The following is a 20,007-nucleotide window of genomic DNA, read 5'->3' on the forward strand; positions in this document are numbered from 1 at the left end:
GTTGAAGCTCACTTGACTGGCTGAATCCATATATTAATCGGAGGGCTACTTAGCTTTGGCTGTTATTACTGATCCATCTGTTCCCCGTCCGGCCTCCCTCCTCTCACCCTACCAAAGCTTTTATATTTCTTTCTCCCAATACGTCCAATTCTTTTGAGGTGTTTCTGATCGATTTGATGCTCAGTGCGCACAGGAACCATCCGTTACTCCGTCAGTGTCAATATATCCGACTGAGGACTACATGTCAATTTTCATATGCGATAAAAACGACGGGTACGTTATCCGGCCGAGGTTCCTACTAGGCTTCGTCATCAGGTGGGCGTAGGTATAGTCTTACAATTGCTTCATGAAACGTGGGCCGCTCGTCGTCTCAAGATGCCGAAGTGAGGCTTCACTGCTTCAGCGGGTGGCACAGACCCAGGTCTTGGGGCTTCGGATCCGCGCTGGCACAACTTTTTCTCGCCCCTGACATCACAAAGTGTTTCTCGTCTTTGCTGCGCCCTCTGGAATGTCAGATTGATCGAGGGCCTTCACAGGTCGCAGACGTCGGTTCTGAACTCCGTCTACTGCCGAACATACAGCTAATTTGTCAACACTCGCAGGCATTAACCACAGCGGCAAGTGCTCTTTTCCAATGTTTCATTCTACGTCCGTGAGTATAGCCATGGGTACGGTCAGCTGTCACTTCGGCGGCTCATCCACTGTCAGTCCACCACATTGGAATCGACGAATCAAAGGGCAGCATTGAACTCAACAGCCCGAAACCATATCGAAAAGTCTGTTTTCAGCCGGCAACGTCAGAACCGCTCTGGGATGGCCGCTGCCTTTTCTCAAACGTCGACTGTTTCTGGCTCTTAGCTGTCGGCGGCTACCGTAAATATGTTTGACTTTCTAGCCCGACCAGCCATCCCACAAAAGTTCAGACCGAGCTATCTACGGAGAGGCGGATTCGTGGGGCACGAAACATACAGGTAGGCCAGCCGAATTGAACAGGGAAGCTCCCCGTTGGCTCTGGGAAGGCAGCGGTGTTCCCTCCGTGTCATGGACCCGACTTGGGAACCAAGCTTTGGGTATCTACCATTCGTGGTTAGCTCGATACAAGGGAGGCCATCAAGAGTGATGATTGTGTTAGAGCACGCAGAAAAAGTTCAAGCACAGCCACCAACCAAGTGGGCTGGCTTTGTGACAACACGCATATCACAGCAAGAGAGATTCGTGCACCCTGCCTCCTAGGAAACATATTCATCGTGTTCTTCGTATTGTTACAACTCAATACCGCGTATGAGTATCATAATGGGGTATTATATCAAAGCTCTGGTGACCAGCTGTAAGGCTAGGCGACTGGGCCTACTCTGATGTCCATATATACATACATCTAGAAGTGTTGATCATTTCCCAAAACACATTTATCATTCCTTTATAGAGCCCGACCCTGATGACTGAAATGAGTCGACACTCAAAAAACTAGCGTTGCTCATCTTTCTATCACAAGAGGAAAATTTCGCTCTTATTGGAGGTGTCGGTGTGTTGTCTTCCTCCACAGAGACAGTCGTGGTTCTCTCGCATTGGATAGCCATGCCCATAACAGAGCCCTCGCCCATGCCGAATCCCCTCATGCTGTCTGTGCTCTCATTGCACTCGACTGTAAGCCCTTTGAGGCTGCCTGATTTAGGCCCCTTCCGAGCAAGTTTGCCATTCCACTTGCTGCAGTTTCTGTTCCCGCTGGGATCTGCTCCGCTAATAATAGTTGTCGTATTGCCGAATCTCGGTGGTGCGTTGCACATGAATGCGAATGTATTTAAGCCCACTTCTTGCGTGGGTGGTCCATCAGCGGAGAATACGATAGATCTCCGGGTCGACGAGTAGAGGACAACGTCCATCCAGCCGTTACAAGCTATCATGGCTCCCGCGAAGCAAAAGTAGGCCAGAGAGACATTATGGCCTGCCATGGATGCGAGACGGCCTGCCGCCAGAGGCATGGTGCAGATGACATAAACGAAGGGGTACAAGAGAAAGGTGTGCTGGCGGGCGTAATCCGGTATGTCTGGGAGCCGTCTTAACACCGTTGTCAAGCCTATAGGGCGCCATATGCGGGATCTTTGACCGTCGCTGACGCTTCTTGTCTTCCACGTCCAGTTTGTGACACTGCAATCTGATGGACTGGTTCCGTTAGAGCTGGACGAACTTGACTCGTGCCCAGCAACGTTGCAGCAAAGGATCACGCCACCGCTCTTCCTTGCTATTCTCTGCAAATGCAGGAAAATTGCAAAGTATATCATGGTAGTGAGGATCAATGCAGCAAATATCCAGAGATAATGAAGAGTCAGGCGGATGTCCTGGTATTTGGAGTTGACCCAACACTATGGCAGTGTTAGTACAGCAAACCTGAAAATGCAGACGTATCACAACTTACCCATGCACCGGCTCTAACATAAAGGCCGGCTTCAGCCTTTCCATGTCCTGTAATGATGACCGTAAGGATCCCTGTTCCGTACACGAATATCCACATCATGGCTATGGCCGTGTGGAAAATCCAGGTCGGGATTTTCTTGTTTAAAACGATCGACACATATGTGTGGATCGCTATACCCGTGATAAAGACGGACGATGCCAAGTCGCCGGTTGAAACAAACCAACCCTGGGTCCAGCAAGTTTTCGTGCCGACCTCTATTGAATTTCTCGTCAGCCATTTGGCGTTCAGTAGAAACGCCAACGCCTGTTGAATGTCGGCAAGGAGTAAGTTGAAGATCAAGACGAGAAACTGGTTCGGCGGCTCGTTTATCGCCCTTCGCCACCAGTTCTCTTGTGCAGCCCTCTCGGCAGCTGCCTCAGTAGCAGCAACCCAGTTGCTCGGGATAATAAATGCTGCATTTGCTGTTGTTGGCGTTTCGACTTTGGTGACTTGGTCCTCCTCTTTCCTCAGCTTTGGCGGTCCGTTGTGCCATGATATCAGCTTGAATGTCAGGAACACCAACAAGCCGAGGCTAGTAAAGAAGGAGAGGAAACCCATTGTTGCAACCACGGCGAGGCCATTGCGAAGGACTGGTGGCAGCGGACGGATCGAGTAGGGCGAATTATCAGAATCGTAATGATCTGGCGTCTCGTTCATCTCCGCTAATGTAGGATAATCGACGAAGCTGCACCGCTATGTGGCGATATCATGGGGAAAGGCGTCGTGTGGGGGTGTTACCGGACAGCAAAAGGACAAATTCTGGTCTGGCAAAGGGTGCCAAAAGCTCAGTGTAAAATGACAAGGGACGGACCGTAGTTTAAAAAAGATACGGCTCAGCTTTTCATTCATCCGTCAAGCGATAAACAATCCAAGGAGATAGTGTCGATTCCCAAACGCCAAGACATGTTATTCCCAGCCAAATGGAGGAAACATCCCGAGTCAGGAATCGGCCGAAACGAATCAGCTAGAGGACGGAAGATGAGTCTGTTTGTCGAATTCCGCTGTCGGCGGGAAACACCCCGCGCTCTGCCGCCACAGTTGTGCGCTATGGCCAAAATCCGATCGATCATTTAAGGTTCATGTTGGGCAGTGCGTCGTCACGGCATGCGATAACCTGTCTGAGAACCGGGGAGAGGTCCATGTTCCATCCCCGTTCCAGGCCAAAGTATGTGTTGATGGGCCAGACTCTCGTGGGCTGGGAATGCCGCAGATCGTGATGGATTTACCTCCAGCCTTCCTACTCGGTATGATTTTTCAATGTGAAAACAGACCTAGCGCAGAACAAGGCATCGAATCGGTCGAGAGCCGTTCATTTCCAGTTTTCCAAGAACGACGCCATGGTCGTAACAGTATGAATCGAGAACGGACGTGCGCCTTCTGCCAGCTACATGAGTTGATTTCGCCCGTCTGAGACACCATGAACGGTTGGAGCCTGCCTGGCTCCCGCAATATGTCCCGCGGGGCTTAGCCACATTTTCAAGATTGATAAGGAACATTCAAACGTTATTCAAGATGGGCTTGATGCTTCAGCTGAAATGTTTTGTGATGAAAAGGATGGGTGATTTCTAATAACCATCTCCAGAAATGCATCCATCCCCACCGGATACACGGGCTCTCAAGTGAAAGGGTGGTCTGTAACCCCGCTAGGAGGAGAGGGTGCTGATCGTTTTCGGGAAACTCCTTACCACCATTTGAACGTTCTGCCATCAGACGCGTTTCTCTGAGATGGGTTTACACAGGGCCCGGAGCAGTCCGGCGTGTTCAAGGAAGTTGCTGACTGGAAAACTTCTCTATACCAGGGTACGCTCTATTCATTACCAGCACATACACGATATCAGGCAATTACAACTAGTGTTCAGAAATCCAAATAGTTTTCGAGCCATTCGTTGAGCGCCCCCTGCATCTCTATCTGGCCTACGGGCTGCGAAGAATTCTGATTGGAGTCAAGTCAGAGCAGGCTGTTCGGTTGTCTCGCACAAAGGCTCCGGAAGAAAAGTCTAGACTCAGAAGCGAAGCTACTTATTATCGCATAGCCGTTCAGAAAAGCTCATGCCGAATTGCCGGTCGCTTCCGGCCTGCGTGTGTGCCGGCTGCCTTACTTGAAGTCGTTGGTTGCGAAGAACAGATTATGCTGCGATGCTTTTCTTCTCACAATGTCTGTGTCAGGGAGGCCCCGCCCGGCCACACTATTATCACTGGGACAAATGCGACGTGATGGGAACTTTGTTGCGTTGCCTGATGATTGGAGCATTCAGACAACCGTAAAGTTGACGTGTTTCATTTTCATGTTCCTGGGTATTAATCTCAAGCTTCTCCCCTTTCGAATCAAGATGTCTTTGGCAGTTGATTCACATGGGACCTCGCTGGATCATCACACAACGGTACAGACGATAACAATTTAAGGATAATTGTTATATACAAACGAGGGTCATATTGTCTGAACTATCGTCCAGCGAAAACCCAAAAGGATTGCGAGATCGCTACTACTGCTTCAAGGGGACCGTGCTAAAAGTTTTGCTCAGCATCATATCACATTGGAAGATGCTCGTGGTAAGTATCCTCCCCGAGGGCAATGAAGATTCAAGAAGACTATGATGAAGGCTGTGCAGCTGGCCTTCGCCAACTATCAAAAGGGAGGACATCTTCAACATCATCTGGTCAGATAGGGTTCAAATCGAATCTACTGGCCGCGCCAACCGCTTTGCTGGCCGGAACTTCAGACGAGGGGTCGGCACAGCTCCGTCGCAATTCCGGATGCACGACTCTTACGAGAGTCAAAATATGAATGTTTCAATTTGCATCGGTGACGGGGTTCTCTCCGAGTGGGATTTAATCTTTTCCGAACAGACGTAACGGAAGTGGATTTTTAAGTTCGCGGATGGAAATAGAAAATTCTACGCCCTCGGAGGCAATACAGCCGCACCCTTGGAATCGGCTCCGACTTCGAACTCGACGACACATGTGCGACCTCGGAGGTATTTACAAAGATTAATGGAGCTTGTAAGTGCAGGAGGGTAAGTCCTACTCGTCAGATAACAAGACGTCGTGGATAGATTAGAGTCGGCTAAAGTGTAAAATATGGATCTTCCGACTCAAAGGCCGTCGTTACTGTTTCCGTTAGCAATCAGACAATGTCCATAAGCTAAGTGATGGTAATAAGATAATGAGTCACCAGTATTTGTCTCGCAGCCTAACAATATTATCATGAGGTAAGCGACACAGCCTGGAGGGTCATAGATTTACTTCACTTGGGGTCCAAGATCCCATTTTCGATACTCTAGCCGTTCCGTCAGTAACTGTTTCTGGGTTTGGACGTATGCCTTGCAATGGAAAGGAGGCTGCGGTCACTTCTTGAGATGCACTGCTCATCACGCTTTCATCCGAGTCAGGTAGTCCAGAATAGTAATAACAGTCCTTACCCCAACAATCGGATACCAATGGCACCATAAACGGAGTTAGGGTTTGTTAAGTAAGGCAGCGCCTGTTCCGTCGGAGAGACACAAAAAGGAGGAGGCTTTTCCGTTGCCCGTTGCCCGTTGCCCGTTGCATCAGGTTTTTATATAGCCCACACTACCTTCATTGGACTGTTACATCTGCTTCAATGCATAAGAATATTGAAGAGGATTATGTTTGAACCATGATCCCTTGACAATGCCTCATTTGAACACGTTCAACGTTTGATGGTAATATGTGTTCTGTGAAGTCGTGAGATCTAAGATGCAATAGATTTTCCCAAATCCCTCTACAGTGTGATAGAACGTGGCCAACCCATTCGATTCCAGGTGAGTCCCAACTCACTCGACAGGAGATTCGCCAATCGCATGGCAGTATGAAAATAGACGCTGCAGAGCAGTGGGGTACATTACCATATCCGGTCTGCGGGCGGCTAGCCCGTTATGCCCCGGTGAATGCCAAATACTCGAAAGCAACCTTGAACCAACAGGTTCAAGATATTGCGATCGTATTGGTCCGGCAAGATGTTCAACACACGACAATGCTCACCCTAGCTAGGATTCTCAAAAGTTCTACGTATATTCTGTCTTTTTTACCCACTAAATCAAGCTATTTCAAGGCCAGGACTTCATCGTGGCGGGTCGGGATGGCAGCACAGCCTACGTCGTACCGGGGATTTCACCAAGTCGTTGGTTCGTCCGCCTCGCCGGCCACCCTACCATTTTCCTAAGCGCCGAAGAGAATATGTTACCCAAATTAGATGCCCCCTGCATAAATGCGAAACCTGTGTTGTGATTTGTAAGATGTTAGGCTTCCTACTGTCTGCGTGCTAGCCTGACCGCCCCCAGGGCCCTCGTAGCCTCTATTGCCGACTTCTTATCCCTTCGACCCGCCTCCTGCGATACTGAGACCTTTTATCATAAAAGTTTTCAGCAATTATCCATATTCACTGACAGACCAAAAGCCGGCCGGTTGTCTGATTGGGTATCATGATGCTTTTTTGAACTGAACAATTATCTGAATTCTCAATATCCTGCGAGCCGGATGCAACACCTCCATCGTCTTTCATATTTCTCATTTCTCTTTGGCCCTTTCTAGACCCATGTGGGAACACAATAGCACACAATTGCAGTTTTTGTCAGCCCGCAATGGCATCAATCAGAGCGATATATACACCACAGTCGATGGGTGGGTGGCTGCTGGGCGAGACAGGGGAACCATTGACATCCTCTGGTCAAGCATTTTGACAATACTCCTGTGCGTATGGGCGGCGACGCATCCTAATGCGCTTTCGCCAAAAGACAAGTGGTATCATGGTTTTTACGACAAGCTCAGTCTGGCCATGATAGGGCTCCTGGGACCCGACTTTCTGTTTGGACTAGCCGTGGGCCAGCTGTCAAGTGCTAGGAGGAGTGTAAAGGTGAGCTGTTGTCAAAAAAGTCCATTAGCCGTTAGGGTTGATAATAACCAATTGTCAGCAATTTCGCAAGGACCAACATTTGTGTGACGGCAAGAAATGGACCTACACGCAAGCGTTCTTTGTTGATATGGGTGGCATTTTCCTCAAGAGTCCCGACTTTCCCGAAGGATTCCCGATAGATGCCGAACAACTGCATTATCTGGTGAAGCACGGCTTTATTGATTTTCCAGACATGGAGTCCATGGATATTTCGGAGCGCAACACCGTCGATACTTTGTCAAGGTAAGAAGACAATCAGAAGCTTGCGCATCCTTTCGGAAAGCTTAGTCTTCTATAGAATCATCACGTTGTGGCAAACAGTTTGGTTTTTCATTATCGAAATGGACCGAATCAGAGTGGGACTGCCCATGACGACCCTTGAGTTGACTGCGCTCTCCTTTACTTTCGCCATGGTAGCAACCTTCATTTGCTGGTATCCGAAGCCCGCTATATCGTATCCACGCTATATCGAAACCAAGGTTCGCGACGGTCGACAAATCACTTTGGATGACATTCGATCATACGCAAGATCCCATGTCGGTACCACTCCAATTCATTAGTGGAGTTATTCCTTAAACTGACCCGCCCGTAAGACACATCCTCGACTCCAAACAAGGTGGCATCGCACCCCCCTCGACGACATCACTCCGCGCATGTTTCGTATCGACGCTTACTGGTGCTTCTATAAGAGGATTGGCGATATGATGCACCTTCACCCGTACGGCCGGCCCATCAAACAAGACCTCTGGGATAGATTGCCGTCCGATCTCTGGCGTCCAATGGAGCTGGTTTACTACCCCCTCGGCGGCGTTTTCATCGTGGGATTTAGCGCTTCATTCATGATTGCATGGAACTTCCACTTTCCGTCGCCCACGGAGCAACTGATATGGAGGCTAGCTGCTCCGTACCACATGTTCTTTTGTCTCTACGGAGCGTTCCACTGGCTTTACGAGGACCAGAAATGGCACCGGGACCAAGAGCGCATGCGGAATTCACTGTCGGTCGGATCGACTGTGGACACTGAGGCTCAAAGTCAGCATGGTGAACAAGGAGACATTCAGAAAAGAGGTTTTGTCAACAGATTGGTAACTCTGCTTCGGTCAGGGGTCAACAACTCAGCAGACAAGGACCCGTCGTTGGCTGTTCCTCTTTTCGTGGTCATGCCAAACGTTCTCATTTCTGCACTTTATGCGTGTTGCAGGGTATATTTCTACGTCGAGGACTTTGCATCACTGCGTCAACAACCAAATGGGATCTACCTCACAGGTAACCGATTCTTACCTTTCATTGGGGAGATGTGGAAGTAATATCAACAATATGTGGAATTATCCCTACCTGATATGAAGATAGACTGCGATGGTCTTCAAGTGGATATGAAGGTGTTAAAACACATTGATGGGAAGACGAAGGTATCCATATATGAAGATAGGTCCGATCTCGGTGAGAGCCACGGTCTCACCGAAACCGCCAAGGTGACCCAATCAGGCAACTTTAACAGTCCATTGGCCTCGTCATCCCCGCGTGTCAAAACAGGTGCTAGCGTCCCGGTCTGTGAAGCAACGGACGAGCGGAAAATGGGGCGATTCCCCCCCGTTGCCCATTAAGAGAAACGCCGAGTTTATTCCTTGTGGCGCAAAGGGTCAAGGTTGGTTCGATCACTCCACCAAGAGATCCAGTTCCTTTACGATTGCCCCTCACTCCGCGCTTCATGCTTAGTTTCGAGTGACGCGACTCTCTGAACGATTCTCTATAAGACTGCAAGGCCGCCGCTCTTGCTAAGTCTCGTTTGTGGAAACTGGTGCACCGTTTTTCGCAACTTATCAAAATACTATCACGATGGCAGACAAGACACATAACGTTGGAATCATCGGATACGGGTGAGTTGAGTCCAACACCACGTGTGTGATGGATAGCCAACCCTTGTACTGAATAGGCCCTCTTGCATGTTTCCGGGATTGCCTCGCTGCCGTGGAGGGAGTCATCAGCGAATTTCGTATGCTGATATTCCATTACAGCCTATCCGCAAAGGTCTTCCACATTCCTTTCATCAGTCTTACTCCTCAGCTCAAGCTGCACAGCATTGTGCAGCGTAACCCCACGGCTTCTTCGTCGGCACCAAATGACTATCCGGAGCTGAAGCACCACACCGCCCTGGAGCCCATGCTCCAGGACCCCGAGGTTTCCATAGTCAACATCCTCACGCCGCCCAACACCCACTTCAGCTTCGCCAAGCAGGCCCTCCAGGCCGGCAAGCACGTCCTGGTCGAGAAACCCTTCGTGCCCACTGTCGCCGAGGCCGAAGAGCTCATCCGGGTCGCCAAGGAGAATGGGCGCCTCATCTGCGTTTACCAGAACCGCCGCTGGGACAGCGACTTCCTCACGCTCAAGAAGATGATCGGCGACGGCGTCTTCGGCCGCGTCTACGAGTTTGAAACCCACTTCGACCGCTACCGCCCCGAGCGCCCTACGACGTGGAAGGGCGAGCTGGGCATGGCCGAGGGCGGCGGCGCGCTCTACGACCTGGGTTCCCACCTCATTGACCAAGCCTACCACCTCTTCGGCATGCCCGAGGCTGTCTATGGAAAGCTCATCAGCCAGCGCGGCGGTAAGTTTGACCCCGAGGACCCTGACAGCGTGAACGCGCAGCTGTCGTACAAGAACGGCCTCATCGTTAGCGTGCGCATCGGCGTCATGAGCGTCGAGGCCCACCAACCGCGTTTCTGGGTGCGCGGCACCAAGGCGTCGTTCCATAAGACGGGGCTCGATCCGCAGGAGGAGCACCTCAAAGCCGGCAGAAAGCCCAAGGAGCCCGGCTTCGGTGTCGAAGACCCCATCAACGGCGGCACGCTGCTGCTCGCTAAGGAGGGCGGCAAGGTCGAGGAGCGCACGAAGCTGACGGCCGAGCCCAAGACATACCTCCAGCTATTCGAGGCGTTCGCCAAGGCGGTCGAGAGCGGTAGGGATGAGGACGTCCCCGTGCCGGCGGGCGAGGCGCGCGACGTTCTGCGCATCATCGAGGCGGTCAAAGAGAGCGCCAAAACTGGAAGCGAAGTGCGTCTTTCTTGAGGATATGGAAAGAAAGAATAAGGACAAGAAAAAAAGCAATTTTCAGCCTCATGGCCAAAGGCTAGACCTCCTGCGGTGTAGGGAGCTGACGCCTTGCGGCGGCTTTGGCTTAGCGTGCCGAGTCGACGGGCGACAGCCAAACCTAACGGAAGTAAGAATCTTGATTTCGGCAGGGCTAGTGAAAGGAATTAGCTCCAAGTACTTAGGGGTCGTGTTCGGTAGAAGATCGATAATGATCAACGATCTCGGTCTCCTCGTGGTGTATCTTGTTGTTTGTCATGGCCGGCAAGTCCTTTAAGCGGGAAAAAGGAGAAGACTTGAAAGCGTCCGCAAACGGGGTAGACCCTCCGCCAATCTCCCCCATGGGCAATTCCGAGAGGAATGCAAGTTAAGAGTTTGGCTAGCGAGGAATCTGGTTCCGTCTACACCTACACTTTATCCGGAATGGCGATGCCATCGATGTCTTAGAAGACGGATAGATCTGGCCAGACCACAGTGGAGTGGCTCCTTTCATTCTTTGTTCACTATCCGAACGGTAGTAAAATGAGGCTAATGATATAGCTCGTTCTGCCGGAAACTTCCCGTCTCAAGGCTCACGATGTCTCACAACTAGAATTCCCATGTATATATAGGAGGGTGTCACCACTAAGTCCATTCATTTCTAGCCAGATCATCATCACAACCAGACCTTCCACCATTACGAGCACCGATCAAGACCTCAAAACATCAAGATGCGTTTTGTCACTTACATCATTTTGCCCTTCGTGGCCAGTGTCCTCGCTGACAATTTCATCGTCGTCCTGGATCCTGTGAGTCAGCTATTCCCTTTCACTCCGATCCAAGGCTTGTGCTAACTACATGGATCCGTAGGCCGCCAACCTTGAAGACTTCGTTGAGAAGATCGAAAATATCGAAGATGACAATTTCAATATCACGATTATTGACGAGTACCCGGACTTCAACCTGGTGGCTGTCGAGACCGATGAGCTTGGCGCCGCGGCGCTGGGGGCTTACGAAGAGGTTGTGGGCATCGAAACAGAGCAGCCCTACACAGTCAATGTCCCAGAGGATACCCCCAATCCTACTACAGAGCCTACGTCTATACCCATCACGGAGCCCGAACCCGAATCTACCACGGAGTCTATCCCTGAGCCTACCTATGAGCCCGGATCTGAGACTATCTCTGAGTCACAATCTGACCTCATTCCTGAGCCCACTCCCGAGCCTAGCCCAGAGCCTGTTCCGGAATTTACCTCTGAGCCCACCCCGGAATCCACCCCGGCGTTCACCTCTGGGCCCGTTCCGGAGTTAAGTTCAGACAACATCCCAGAACCCAGCCCTACACCTAGCTTCACGATCGGCTCTGAGTCCGTCCTAGAACTTAGCCCTACGTCCAGTTTTGAGTCTATCTTTGAGCCCACCTCAGAACCAAGCTCTGAGCCAAGCACCCAGTTTCCCACGGCTGGCTTCCCCTTCGGAGAAAGGTTCTAGACCAATTTTGACTCTTCTAAAAATGGCGGGATTTTATGAACCTACGGTTCATACATACGGGAATATTTTGTGAAAATCAAGGTCCGGAGTTTTGCGTCAGAAGATCATCATTGCTTGTATCAGCTGCACATTCAATAGGTCTGAAATGTGAACTAAGTTTAACCGCTTGCATGCAGCAAACCTCTCAGGTGAACCTCCCCTCCATGTGCATGAAGCGCTGTCCGACCTGCCTCTATGCATCATAAGATATCCACTTTGAGTAGAAGCCTTTTTGGGGGGCGTCCTGCCTGTTTTCTTATGAGACAGATCCACTAATAGCAACAAAGCCGCGGGGCGCCGCCTTAAGAAGCCATCTGCAACTGCAACGGGCCATATAACGCAGAGAAGCATGATTACTAGAATTCTTGCAATAAATGAGTGACAATATCGTCTTTTATACCGGAAACGGCTTACAGGATGCTTGGGTTGTTCAACGGGCATCATTGAGTTGAACATTGACTTCAGTTGGCGAGTTTCACTGATTGTCTAGATTTGATGCCTACTGTATAATTCTAGCAGCGTTTAACCTCTTTCTGGGTGTTCAACCGGATTGCAGAAGTAGATGTATCATGCCAGATTTGACATGTTGCAACCGTGTCATGACCTTGCTCCAAATAAAACCGAGGTGGTTAGGTAAAGTTGTATTTCAAGCAACACGTTTGTTTTTGTGTTGTTAGCCCCCATTGTAGGATAGATTGGCCTTGATGAAATACCAGGTTACTAATATGGTGCAATCAGATACATCCCCGTCAATTAACTTCACTACCGTACGTACTTTCAATGGCTTGACTGCTTCTCAAGCCAGCATGGCTGCTATAATTCCTGAACCCTTCGCTGTTGCATAACGTTACCGAATGCCTTTTCGTCTTCCGAAGGATTGGCATGGAGAATTCGACCGAAACAATGCCACAAGTTCGAGATAACCACAAAGACTTCCATGCCCCTGGTTGGACCAATACCCCTTGTCGTTGGTGTGCTCGAGCGCTTTATATGTGGCACAGTGAGATGCATGCGTTGGCGAAGGCCAAGACAGAGATGCAGGAATGGCCATCTTAGTCGCCAGTCAGACAAATGGCAGTGTCTGAGGCAGTGCCTGCGGATGACAGGCTGCTTCAGCAACCGCAATCAGAGCCGCTTTTCTACTCAGCTGTTGACATCAACACACGCTTCGCCTTGTCCCACGTAGATGGACTTGTCGGGCGTTAAATAATATCATCACCATCATCATCACCATCATCAACACACGCCTGTAGTTATGGAACCGGTAGGACTGGCCGTCGGGGCCGCGGGCCTGGCTGGCCTATTCAGCTCCTGCTTGGATGCCGTCGAAAGGTTCGACTCGTATAAGAACTTCGGCCGTGATTGGCGCTCCTTGGCGACTCAGTTCGACGCCGACAAGCACCGCTTTGAAGAGTGGGGTCGGGCCGTCGGCTTCGAGAACGGGAGGTTGTCAGATTCCCACCACCCCGCCCTCGACGATGCCCAGAAACTTGCGGTGGTTCGCAAGCTTCTGGACAGTATCCAAGATTTCTGTAGCGACGCAGAAGATTTCCTGTACCAACAGTATACACAATCAGACGATGGGCTCGCGAAAAGCGGTTTGGTCTCTTCACGGCAGATCCAGCCTCGCCATGGAGCGCCGATGGCCTCTAGGTGGCGGAAGGCGGCTTGGGCTTTAACCGGGAAAACCAGACAGACGGGCCATGTCCAGACATTTGCAACCTTGGTGCAGTATCTTTATGATGTGGTACCTCCTAACAACGCATCGGATGCGCTATCGAAGCGACCTACGCAGTTACAAGGTTCGAGCAAAGTCCTTTTCAGATCAACGCTTGGCGTTCCTCGCTAACAATTCCAAGACAGCCTGACTGCCTTTCTCGACGATATTCGAGCGTTCATGAACAAAGTAGAAGAGGAGATGCGAGGTAATGAGAATCTGGTCCTGTTTTCACGTCAGCAAGCTAACGATTGCAGCTGAGATAAAACGGGACCTGCGCGTATGGCTTGGGTGCCCGTCCACAAATGATCTATACGATGACTCTATCCACAAGCGACTAGATGAGACGTGCAAATGGATACTAGAACGGGACGAGATTCGAGATCGGCTTTCGTCCAGTGCCTCGACCACCAAAGTTCTGTGGATCAACGGTCCGGAAGGTTCGGTAAAACCATTTTGTGTGCCAGAATAGTTGAGATTGTTTCCACAAATCACCAAACCCCCGTCGCACACTTCTTTCTGTCGTCCAAGTTTGAAGGCCGCGACGATCCATTTATTGCTCCCAGGTCGTGGGTTGCTGATGTGGCCTTTGGCAACCAGGCTGCTTTGGACATCGTTTATAAAAGGCGTTTAGCCCAGCACGAACAGGTCGCCACGCGAGCGACCCTGGTACAACTCTTCCGTGAGGTTGTGCAAACCGTTCCTTTTTGCACTTTTGTCTTGGATGGTCTGGACGAATGCACCTGGTTAGGAGAGAGCCGGGACGGTGCGAATTCCGTTGCTCACTTTCTCAGTGAGCTCCGGCAGGCGATTGCTGATACCACAGCTCGGATCATGGTGACTAGCCGTAACGAACCAGAGATTTGGCATAGGCTTTCGCAGTTCCCGGGCTTCAACGAGTATTTAATATCACCTAAAGACGTCCATGCCAACAACGTAGCCTATTCGAGGAGTATCGTCAACAACAAGCTCTCCAAGCAGGACAAGTCAACAAAGTCCAACATCTCCCAGAGAATGGCCCTTCGATGTAACGGACAGTTTCAGTGGCTGAAGATGCAAGAAGAATTCTTGAGAAAGGGAAGGAGCAGGAAACAGCTCGAAAGAGACCTTGACTCAGCGCCCGCCGGTCTAGATCGCCTCTACGACCGGAACTGGGACAGAATCCAGAGTTTGCGACACGAGGACAGAAAGAGGGCGTTCTCTTTGCTTCGATGGGCCGCATTCTCCGTACGGCCTCTGACTGTGTTCGAGATGACCGGAGCTGTTCTCGTTGACGACGACTGCGACGATCTGGCACTTGACGAGTTTCCGGACTCTGTTGACGACGATTACGTTGACAGTGAGATCTTGGGTTTGTGTGGATCTTTGATCGAAGTGCGGGGCAGTAAATCTCCCGTCGGATGGAGAGAAGTACACTTGGCCCATTTTTCGGTCAAGGAATATCTGCTTTTCAAGATTCCGTCTCGCGGGACGATCTTGCTTGCCAACGAGAGATTACGCGCGCTCAACGAATCTATCGAGAGCACTGCCCTCGCAAAGCTACGTCTCCAATACATCAGGTTCCCTCGTGTCTGGGACAATTCTCTCGCCGAGGAGAAGGATCAAATCATAGTGTTGTTCCGAAATTACGCTGCAAACTCTTGGTTCCAGCATACCAACCTAAACGATACCAAGGACAACGCGCTGATGGATGCTATATACGCCTTTTTCGACGGAAGAGATCAGACTTGGGAACTATGGAGACAGTGCTTTGATTCCAATCTCGATGGCTTGGGGCCAGAAGAGACAGAAACCATAATGCCGGCAAGCCCGTTATACTACGCTTCCCGACTTGGACTAACAGGAGTAGTCAAGCACCTCCTACAACACTGCAACCACGACCCGAATGAGAAGTCAAACTCAGGAAGATCTGTCCTTGTATATGAATGCAAGATAGGAAATATAGAGGTCGCACAAATGCTGCTTGATATGGGAGCAAATATTGATGTCACTGGCATCGGAGGACAAACGGCGCTCATTGCCGCATCCATGAACGGTCATCTCGATGTAGTAAAGCTCCTCCTCAACAATGGAGCAGATATATCGGATATTGACGACAATGGGTATACATCATTGGGGGTAGCATCAGCTGAAGGTTATTTCGAAGTTGCCGAGCTACTTCTCAACAAGGGTGCAAGCGTTTCAAGCGAAGGCATTAATGGATGGACGCCACTCTACTCAGCAGTTTTCAATGGTCATATTCCAGTCGTTAAGCTGCTTCTGGATCACGGAGCAAACGTTACAGTTACAGACAATGATGGCTGGACACCAATAGGCTTAGTATCCTACCACGGACATCCAGAAGTTGCTGAGCTACTTCTTGCTCACGGAGCAGACGTAACAGCTAGAAACAAGTACAGTTGGACGCCTCTAGATGTAGCATCAGAGGGGGGCCATACCGAAGTCGTCAAGCTACTTCTGGCTCACGGGGCAGACGTAACAGCTAGAAATAATTACGGTTGGACGCCTCTGACTGTAGCATCAGTGAGAGGCCATACTGAAGTCGTCAAGCTACTTCTGGCTCACGGAGCAGATGTTACAGCTGTAGACTATATTGGCCGGACGCCACTGCACTCTGCATTAAGAAAGGGACATCTTGAAGTCACCAAGCTACTTCTGGCTCACGGAATAGACTTGGAAGCTGCAGATTCACAGGGTTGGACACCGCTACACACCACTTCGACGAATGGCAACGTTGAGCTGGCTAATTTTTTCCTCGAAAGATGTCCAGGCCATATCAAAATCAAAGATCAAATTGGCCGCACGTGTCTTTTTCTTGCGGCCATGCGAGGACGCAGCGAAATTGTGCGATTGCTGCTCTCCCAAAAGGCATCGACAGACATCAAGGACTTGTACAACGCAACCCCGCTCATTGCGGCATCGAGACACGGCCACGAAAGTGTAGTAGAGCTGCTTCTCCAGGCTGAAAATGTCGACCTTGGACACAAAGATGATTTTGGTTTGACTGCATTGTCTTGGGCTAGGAAGAGCGGAAACGCCCGCACACTCCAGCTCCTGCTCGAGGGCTCTGACGGGGAAGAGGTTCAAATCAACAGTGAGGATACAGTAACGAGGAAAGGGGTCGTTTCATTCCATGAAAATAATGCGTGGTGTGATATTTGTACGTTTTACGTCCCGGGTGGCAAAGTATACTATTTCTGCGAAGTGTGTCCTGGAGGGGACTTCTGTATCTGCTTGGAGTGTTATGCTGCTGGTCTCAAGTGTCTGGATAGTTCTCACAACTGGTCTCTAGAGGACATGGATTGAGAGTGGCCCCCTCATTTCCAGGTCAACGGGCGCCGACTCAACACCAGTAGTAATGTTCCAGAAAGTGGTTCACTCCTACGTCAACTACAGATCACAGATCTGTCGGTTCAAATTGTTCCCATACAACTGGTGCTTTGAGAGATACTTATAAGTCACAGAATAAAACAGATTAAGATAATAGGATGACATCTTTGCCAAGCTTTCTCGGCTTGGTATGATGTCATGTGTTAGCTTTGAAGATTTGAGCGTTGTAATATAACTTCTCTGTTACCGCTGGAGGTTCATAATGTATATGCTTCAATTGCCTGTCCATGTGTCATTGAATCTGTCTGTGCCATCATGAGGCTCTTTTTCATCCTACCAATGTTCTCGGCAGCAAGTTCGCTCGGCTTTCTGGAACCCAATTATACTTCCCCTGCGGGCGTTGAGATCTATAACCCTTCCACACTTTTCACGCCAACTGGGCCATGGAGCCTGATGTCGAAGGCTGGCAATACCCTCTATATTGCTGGTACGGTTCAGTCGTGTATCCTGCAACCTCGCAATAACCACTGACACATGGGGTGTGATAGGCATGCGAGGTATCGACTCTTCCAATGATACGCTTTCTCCGGTCGGAATTGAGCGAATTCGTAAGGCTTATGCCAATATGATCCAGCTCGCCGAGCTGGCTGGCACTGATCGTTTCTCGGCGGTCCGTCTAGTCGTCTACACCACGGACATGTATCGCTACAGGCCGCTGTGCAACCGGGCACAGACGGAGTTTTGGGGTGAAGATCCCAATAGACATCCTCCCCGGTCAATCATTGAAGTGCAGAGGTTGAACGACGACGACATAGTGGAAGTGGAAGGAACTTTCTTGGTTCCTTCGACTCAAGGTACCTGAGGACATCCAACTGATAGATGCGGGAAGGAGGAGAATGAAATTTCCAGTGGTGCAAAGAATGGCTTTCGCACGGTAAGACTTTCGGACCGAGGTGAGCAGACGATGCATGTATTTATTTACAAGACCGCCTAGCCAGCCTCAAGTCGGATCTATCAATGGATCTCATACCGTGACCTTTCAGAAGATGAGGATGAGTTCCGTTATATCTGGCTAGATTTATTAAAGATAGGATACTATCATTCGTGCAACTATCATGTTCGCGACCATGGCGGTAGATGTTGACGGCCAGTATATAGAGTTCCGGGACACCCGCCGCTACCCGGCCGCCAGCCCCACAGCCAACACTCACTCTTTGGCTATTTTTGGCTATCCGTGAGGAAACAATCTGGCCGAGTGGAGGATTCAGTACACACACAGAGCCCCGGACATTCGCCATTAACTGAGTGGGCTGCTGGCTGGCTTGTGCTAGTGATATCGGCCTCATTGTGCACAAGTAACCCCACGGTCTTCGGAGATCCTGAAGAAGGGCTTGTCTGCGAAGAAAAGCTCATGGTTCAGGACTGGCTGAGCGCAAATAGATGTGTGCGGTGCGTGCGTGCATGAGGAAGCTGGTTTGATAGGTTTGGAGTGGGTAGTTGTTGAATTGAGTTGATCTCATGTATGCTTTGCTTGAAATCGGGAGATCGGACCAATGTAAAGGCATGAGCGTGCATGGACAGAAGAAGAGCAAATTGGTCGCTGAATAAGATAAACTGGAGTTTTCTGCGGTTACTTGAACGAATCCACATGTGAAGATTGTTGCAACCAATGCTTAATGGGTGAGAGTTTGTATCATTGAGTCTCCGATTGAGTCTCTCTTCACGGCCACAAGCCACACACCCACCAACCACATCCACCGACAGGAGAGGCAGGAAGGCACGATTACGGAAGGGGCCGATGGCGGCGCATAAGTGGAGACGGAAAGGAGGAGGGACGGACTTCGGCTGCTCAATGTTCCGCCCAATGGCGTCACGCCGCAGTTGCATGCACCATGATCTGTGCTTTTATACCCCACCATGGAACCATTCCTTCCATGGTCTGACAGGGCCCCACATCAGCCAGGCAGCCGGCTGGCTGTACGCAGTACTGGCAGGCACAGCTGGATTGGGCGAGTGCGGGCTGTGCATCGGGTGAGTACGTACCGGTACATCGCAGATTCCGATTCCCAGGAAGGAGACTCTCTCTCTCTTTCCCGAAGATGCCGGTACATGCAAGTGGCATGTACGTACCTAGGTACCTTACGATGATCAGCTTACGGATACTTGGTATCTGTATCCGTAAGCATCCATACAAGCATTCCACAGAATCATTCCTCGACGTATCCGTACCTGTTGTAGATACTACATTGTATGTATGCAGCAAATCGATGAGTAAGACGGGATAATGTTCAGCTCCCAAACAGCCCGGCAAATCGGACTGGGCCCATGACGACACCTTTTCCAGCTTGCTTGCCGCGTGGAACAATACCTCTGGCTGGAATCTGCAACATACCTACTACCTAGCTGGTGGTTTCCTGGCCTAGGTAGGTAAAGTACCTCCTTAGCTACCCGTCCATCCGTCCATCCATCCATCCCGTCATTCAGCCATGTCCGTTTCTTTGGCTCCGCCTGTTACATGGCAAACCATCCCTACTAACCGTTGCAGCAGTATCATTTTTACCTTGCTTTCTTCCCAATAAAGCCTCCAGCCCGCCATGACAAGGCATTCACAGCTCCCGCTCCCAACCAGGCGCTGACCCGACGGAAGAAAGCACCTACTACCTATACCCCCGCCCGAGCACGAACCCGAAGATTCTCTCCTAGGTGCCTACAAATACACACCCTGCTCTATCTACCTACAGTAGCTCTAATCGGCCGTCTTCCCACCCTCGTTCCGACCCCGCCGGACCAGGCATCACCCCGGCTTCCCACCATCCAGCTGCTCGTCTCACATGCCGCATTCGCACGCGACACCACGACTAGACCTCTTAATCCGCAACGGCCCTCCTCTCCACCAAACACCACGAATACGCCTCGACGACGCTCCTTCGAATCTCACCCTCTCGCCTCTATCGCCCCTCTCTCCCCTCTCCATCCGATGAACGATCCTCTTCCTCGAAC

General features: G+C 50.5%; 6 protein-coding genes across 6 annotated transcripts; 5 read left to right on the forward strand and 1 right to left on the reverse strand.

Annotated features, from left to right (window-relative positions):
* Positions 1-1,409: 1,409 nt before the first annotated feature.
* Positions 1,410-3,109, reverse strand: GLRG_01079 (uncharacterized protein; the record flags this gene model as incomplete). The annotated part of the gene is made up of 2 exons (XM_008091764.1): positions 1,410-2,360; positions 2,414-3,109. 2 exons carry the CDS (start codon positions 3,107-3,109, stop codon positions 1,410-1,412), a joined length of 1,647 nt encoding a protein of 548 aa, XP_008089955.1.
* A 3,898-nt stretch (positions 3,110-7,007) lies between these two features.
* GLRG_01080 (uncharacterized protein) lies at positions 7,008-8,671 on the forward strand (the record flags this gene model as incomplete). The annotated part of the gene is made up of 3 exons (XM_008091765.1): positions 7,008-7,325; positions 7,396-7,607; positions 7,981-8,671. The coding sequence occupies 3 exons, from the start codon at positions 7,008-7,010 to the stop codon at positions 8,669-8,671; spliced, it is 1,221 nt and encodes a 406-aa protein (XP_008089956.1).
* A 529-nt stretch (positions 8,672-9,200) lies between these two features.
* On the forward strand, positions 9,201-10,430 carry GLRG_01081 (oxidoreductase family protein; the record flags this gene model as incomplete). The annotated part of the gene is made up of 2 exons (XM_008091766.1): positions 9,201-9,241; positions 9,380-10,430. 2 exons carry the CDS (start codon positions 9,201-9,203, stop codon positions 10,428-10,430), a joined length of 1,092 nt encoding a protein of 363 aa, XP_008089957.1.
* Positions 10,431-11,161: 731 nt separating this feature from the next.
* On the forward strand, positions 11,162-11,921 carry GLRG_01082 (uncharacterized protein; the record flags this gene model as incomplete). The annotated part of the gene is made up of 2 exons (XM_008091767.1): positions 11,162-11,239; positions 11,301-11,921. 2 exons carry the CDS (start codon positions 11,162-11,164, stop codon positions 11,919-11,921), a joined length of 699 nt encoding a protein of 232 aa, XP_008089958.1.
* A 1,294-nt stretch (positions 11,922-13,215) lies between these two features.
* On the forward strand, positions 13,216-16,983 carry GLRG_01083 (uncharacterized protein; the record flags this gene model as incomplete). Its single annotated transcript, XM_008091768.1, has 4 exons — positions 13,216-13,762; positions 13,820-13,885; positions 13,935-14,117; positions 14,150-16,983. The coding sequence occupies 4 exons, from the start codon at positions 13,216-13,218 to the stop codon at positions 16,981-16,983; spliced, it is 3,630 nt and encodes a 1,209-aa protein (XP_008089959.1).
* Positions 16,984-17,460: 477 nt separating this feature from the next.
* GLRG_01084 (endoribonuclease L-PSP) lies at positions 17,461-17,869 on the forward strand (the record flags this gene model as incomplete). The annotated part of the gene is made up of 2 exons (XM_008091769.1): positions 17,461-17,494; positions 17,556-17,869. The coding sequence occupies 2 exons, from the start codon at positions 17,461-17,463 to the stop codon at positions 17,867-17,869; spliced, it is 348 nt and encodes a 115-aa protein (XP_008089960.1).
* Between the last annotated feature and the right edge of the window lie 2,138 nt (positions 17,870-20,007).

This window comes from Colletotrichum graminicola (genome assembly GCF_000149035.1).
Source record: "Colletotrichum graminicola M1.001 genomic scaffold supercont1.3, whole genome shotgun sequence".
In the NCBI taxonomy this organism is placed as follows: Eukaryota; Fungi; Ascomycota; class Sordariomycetes; order Glomerellales; family Glomerellaceae; genus Colletotrichum; species Colletotrichum graminicola.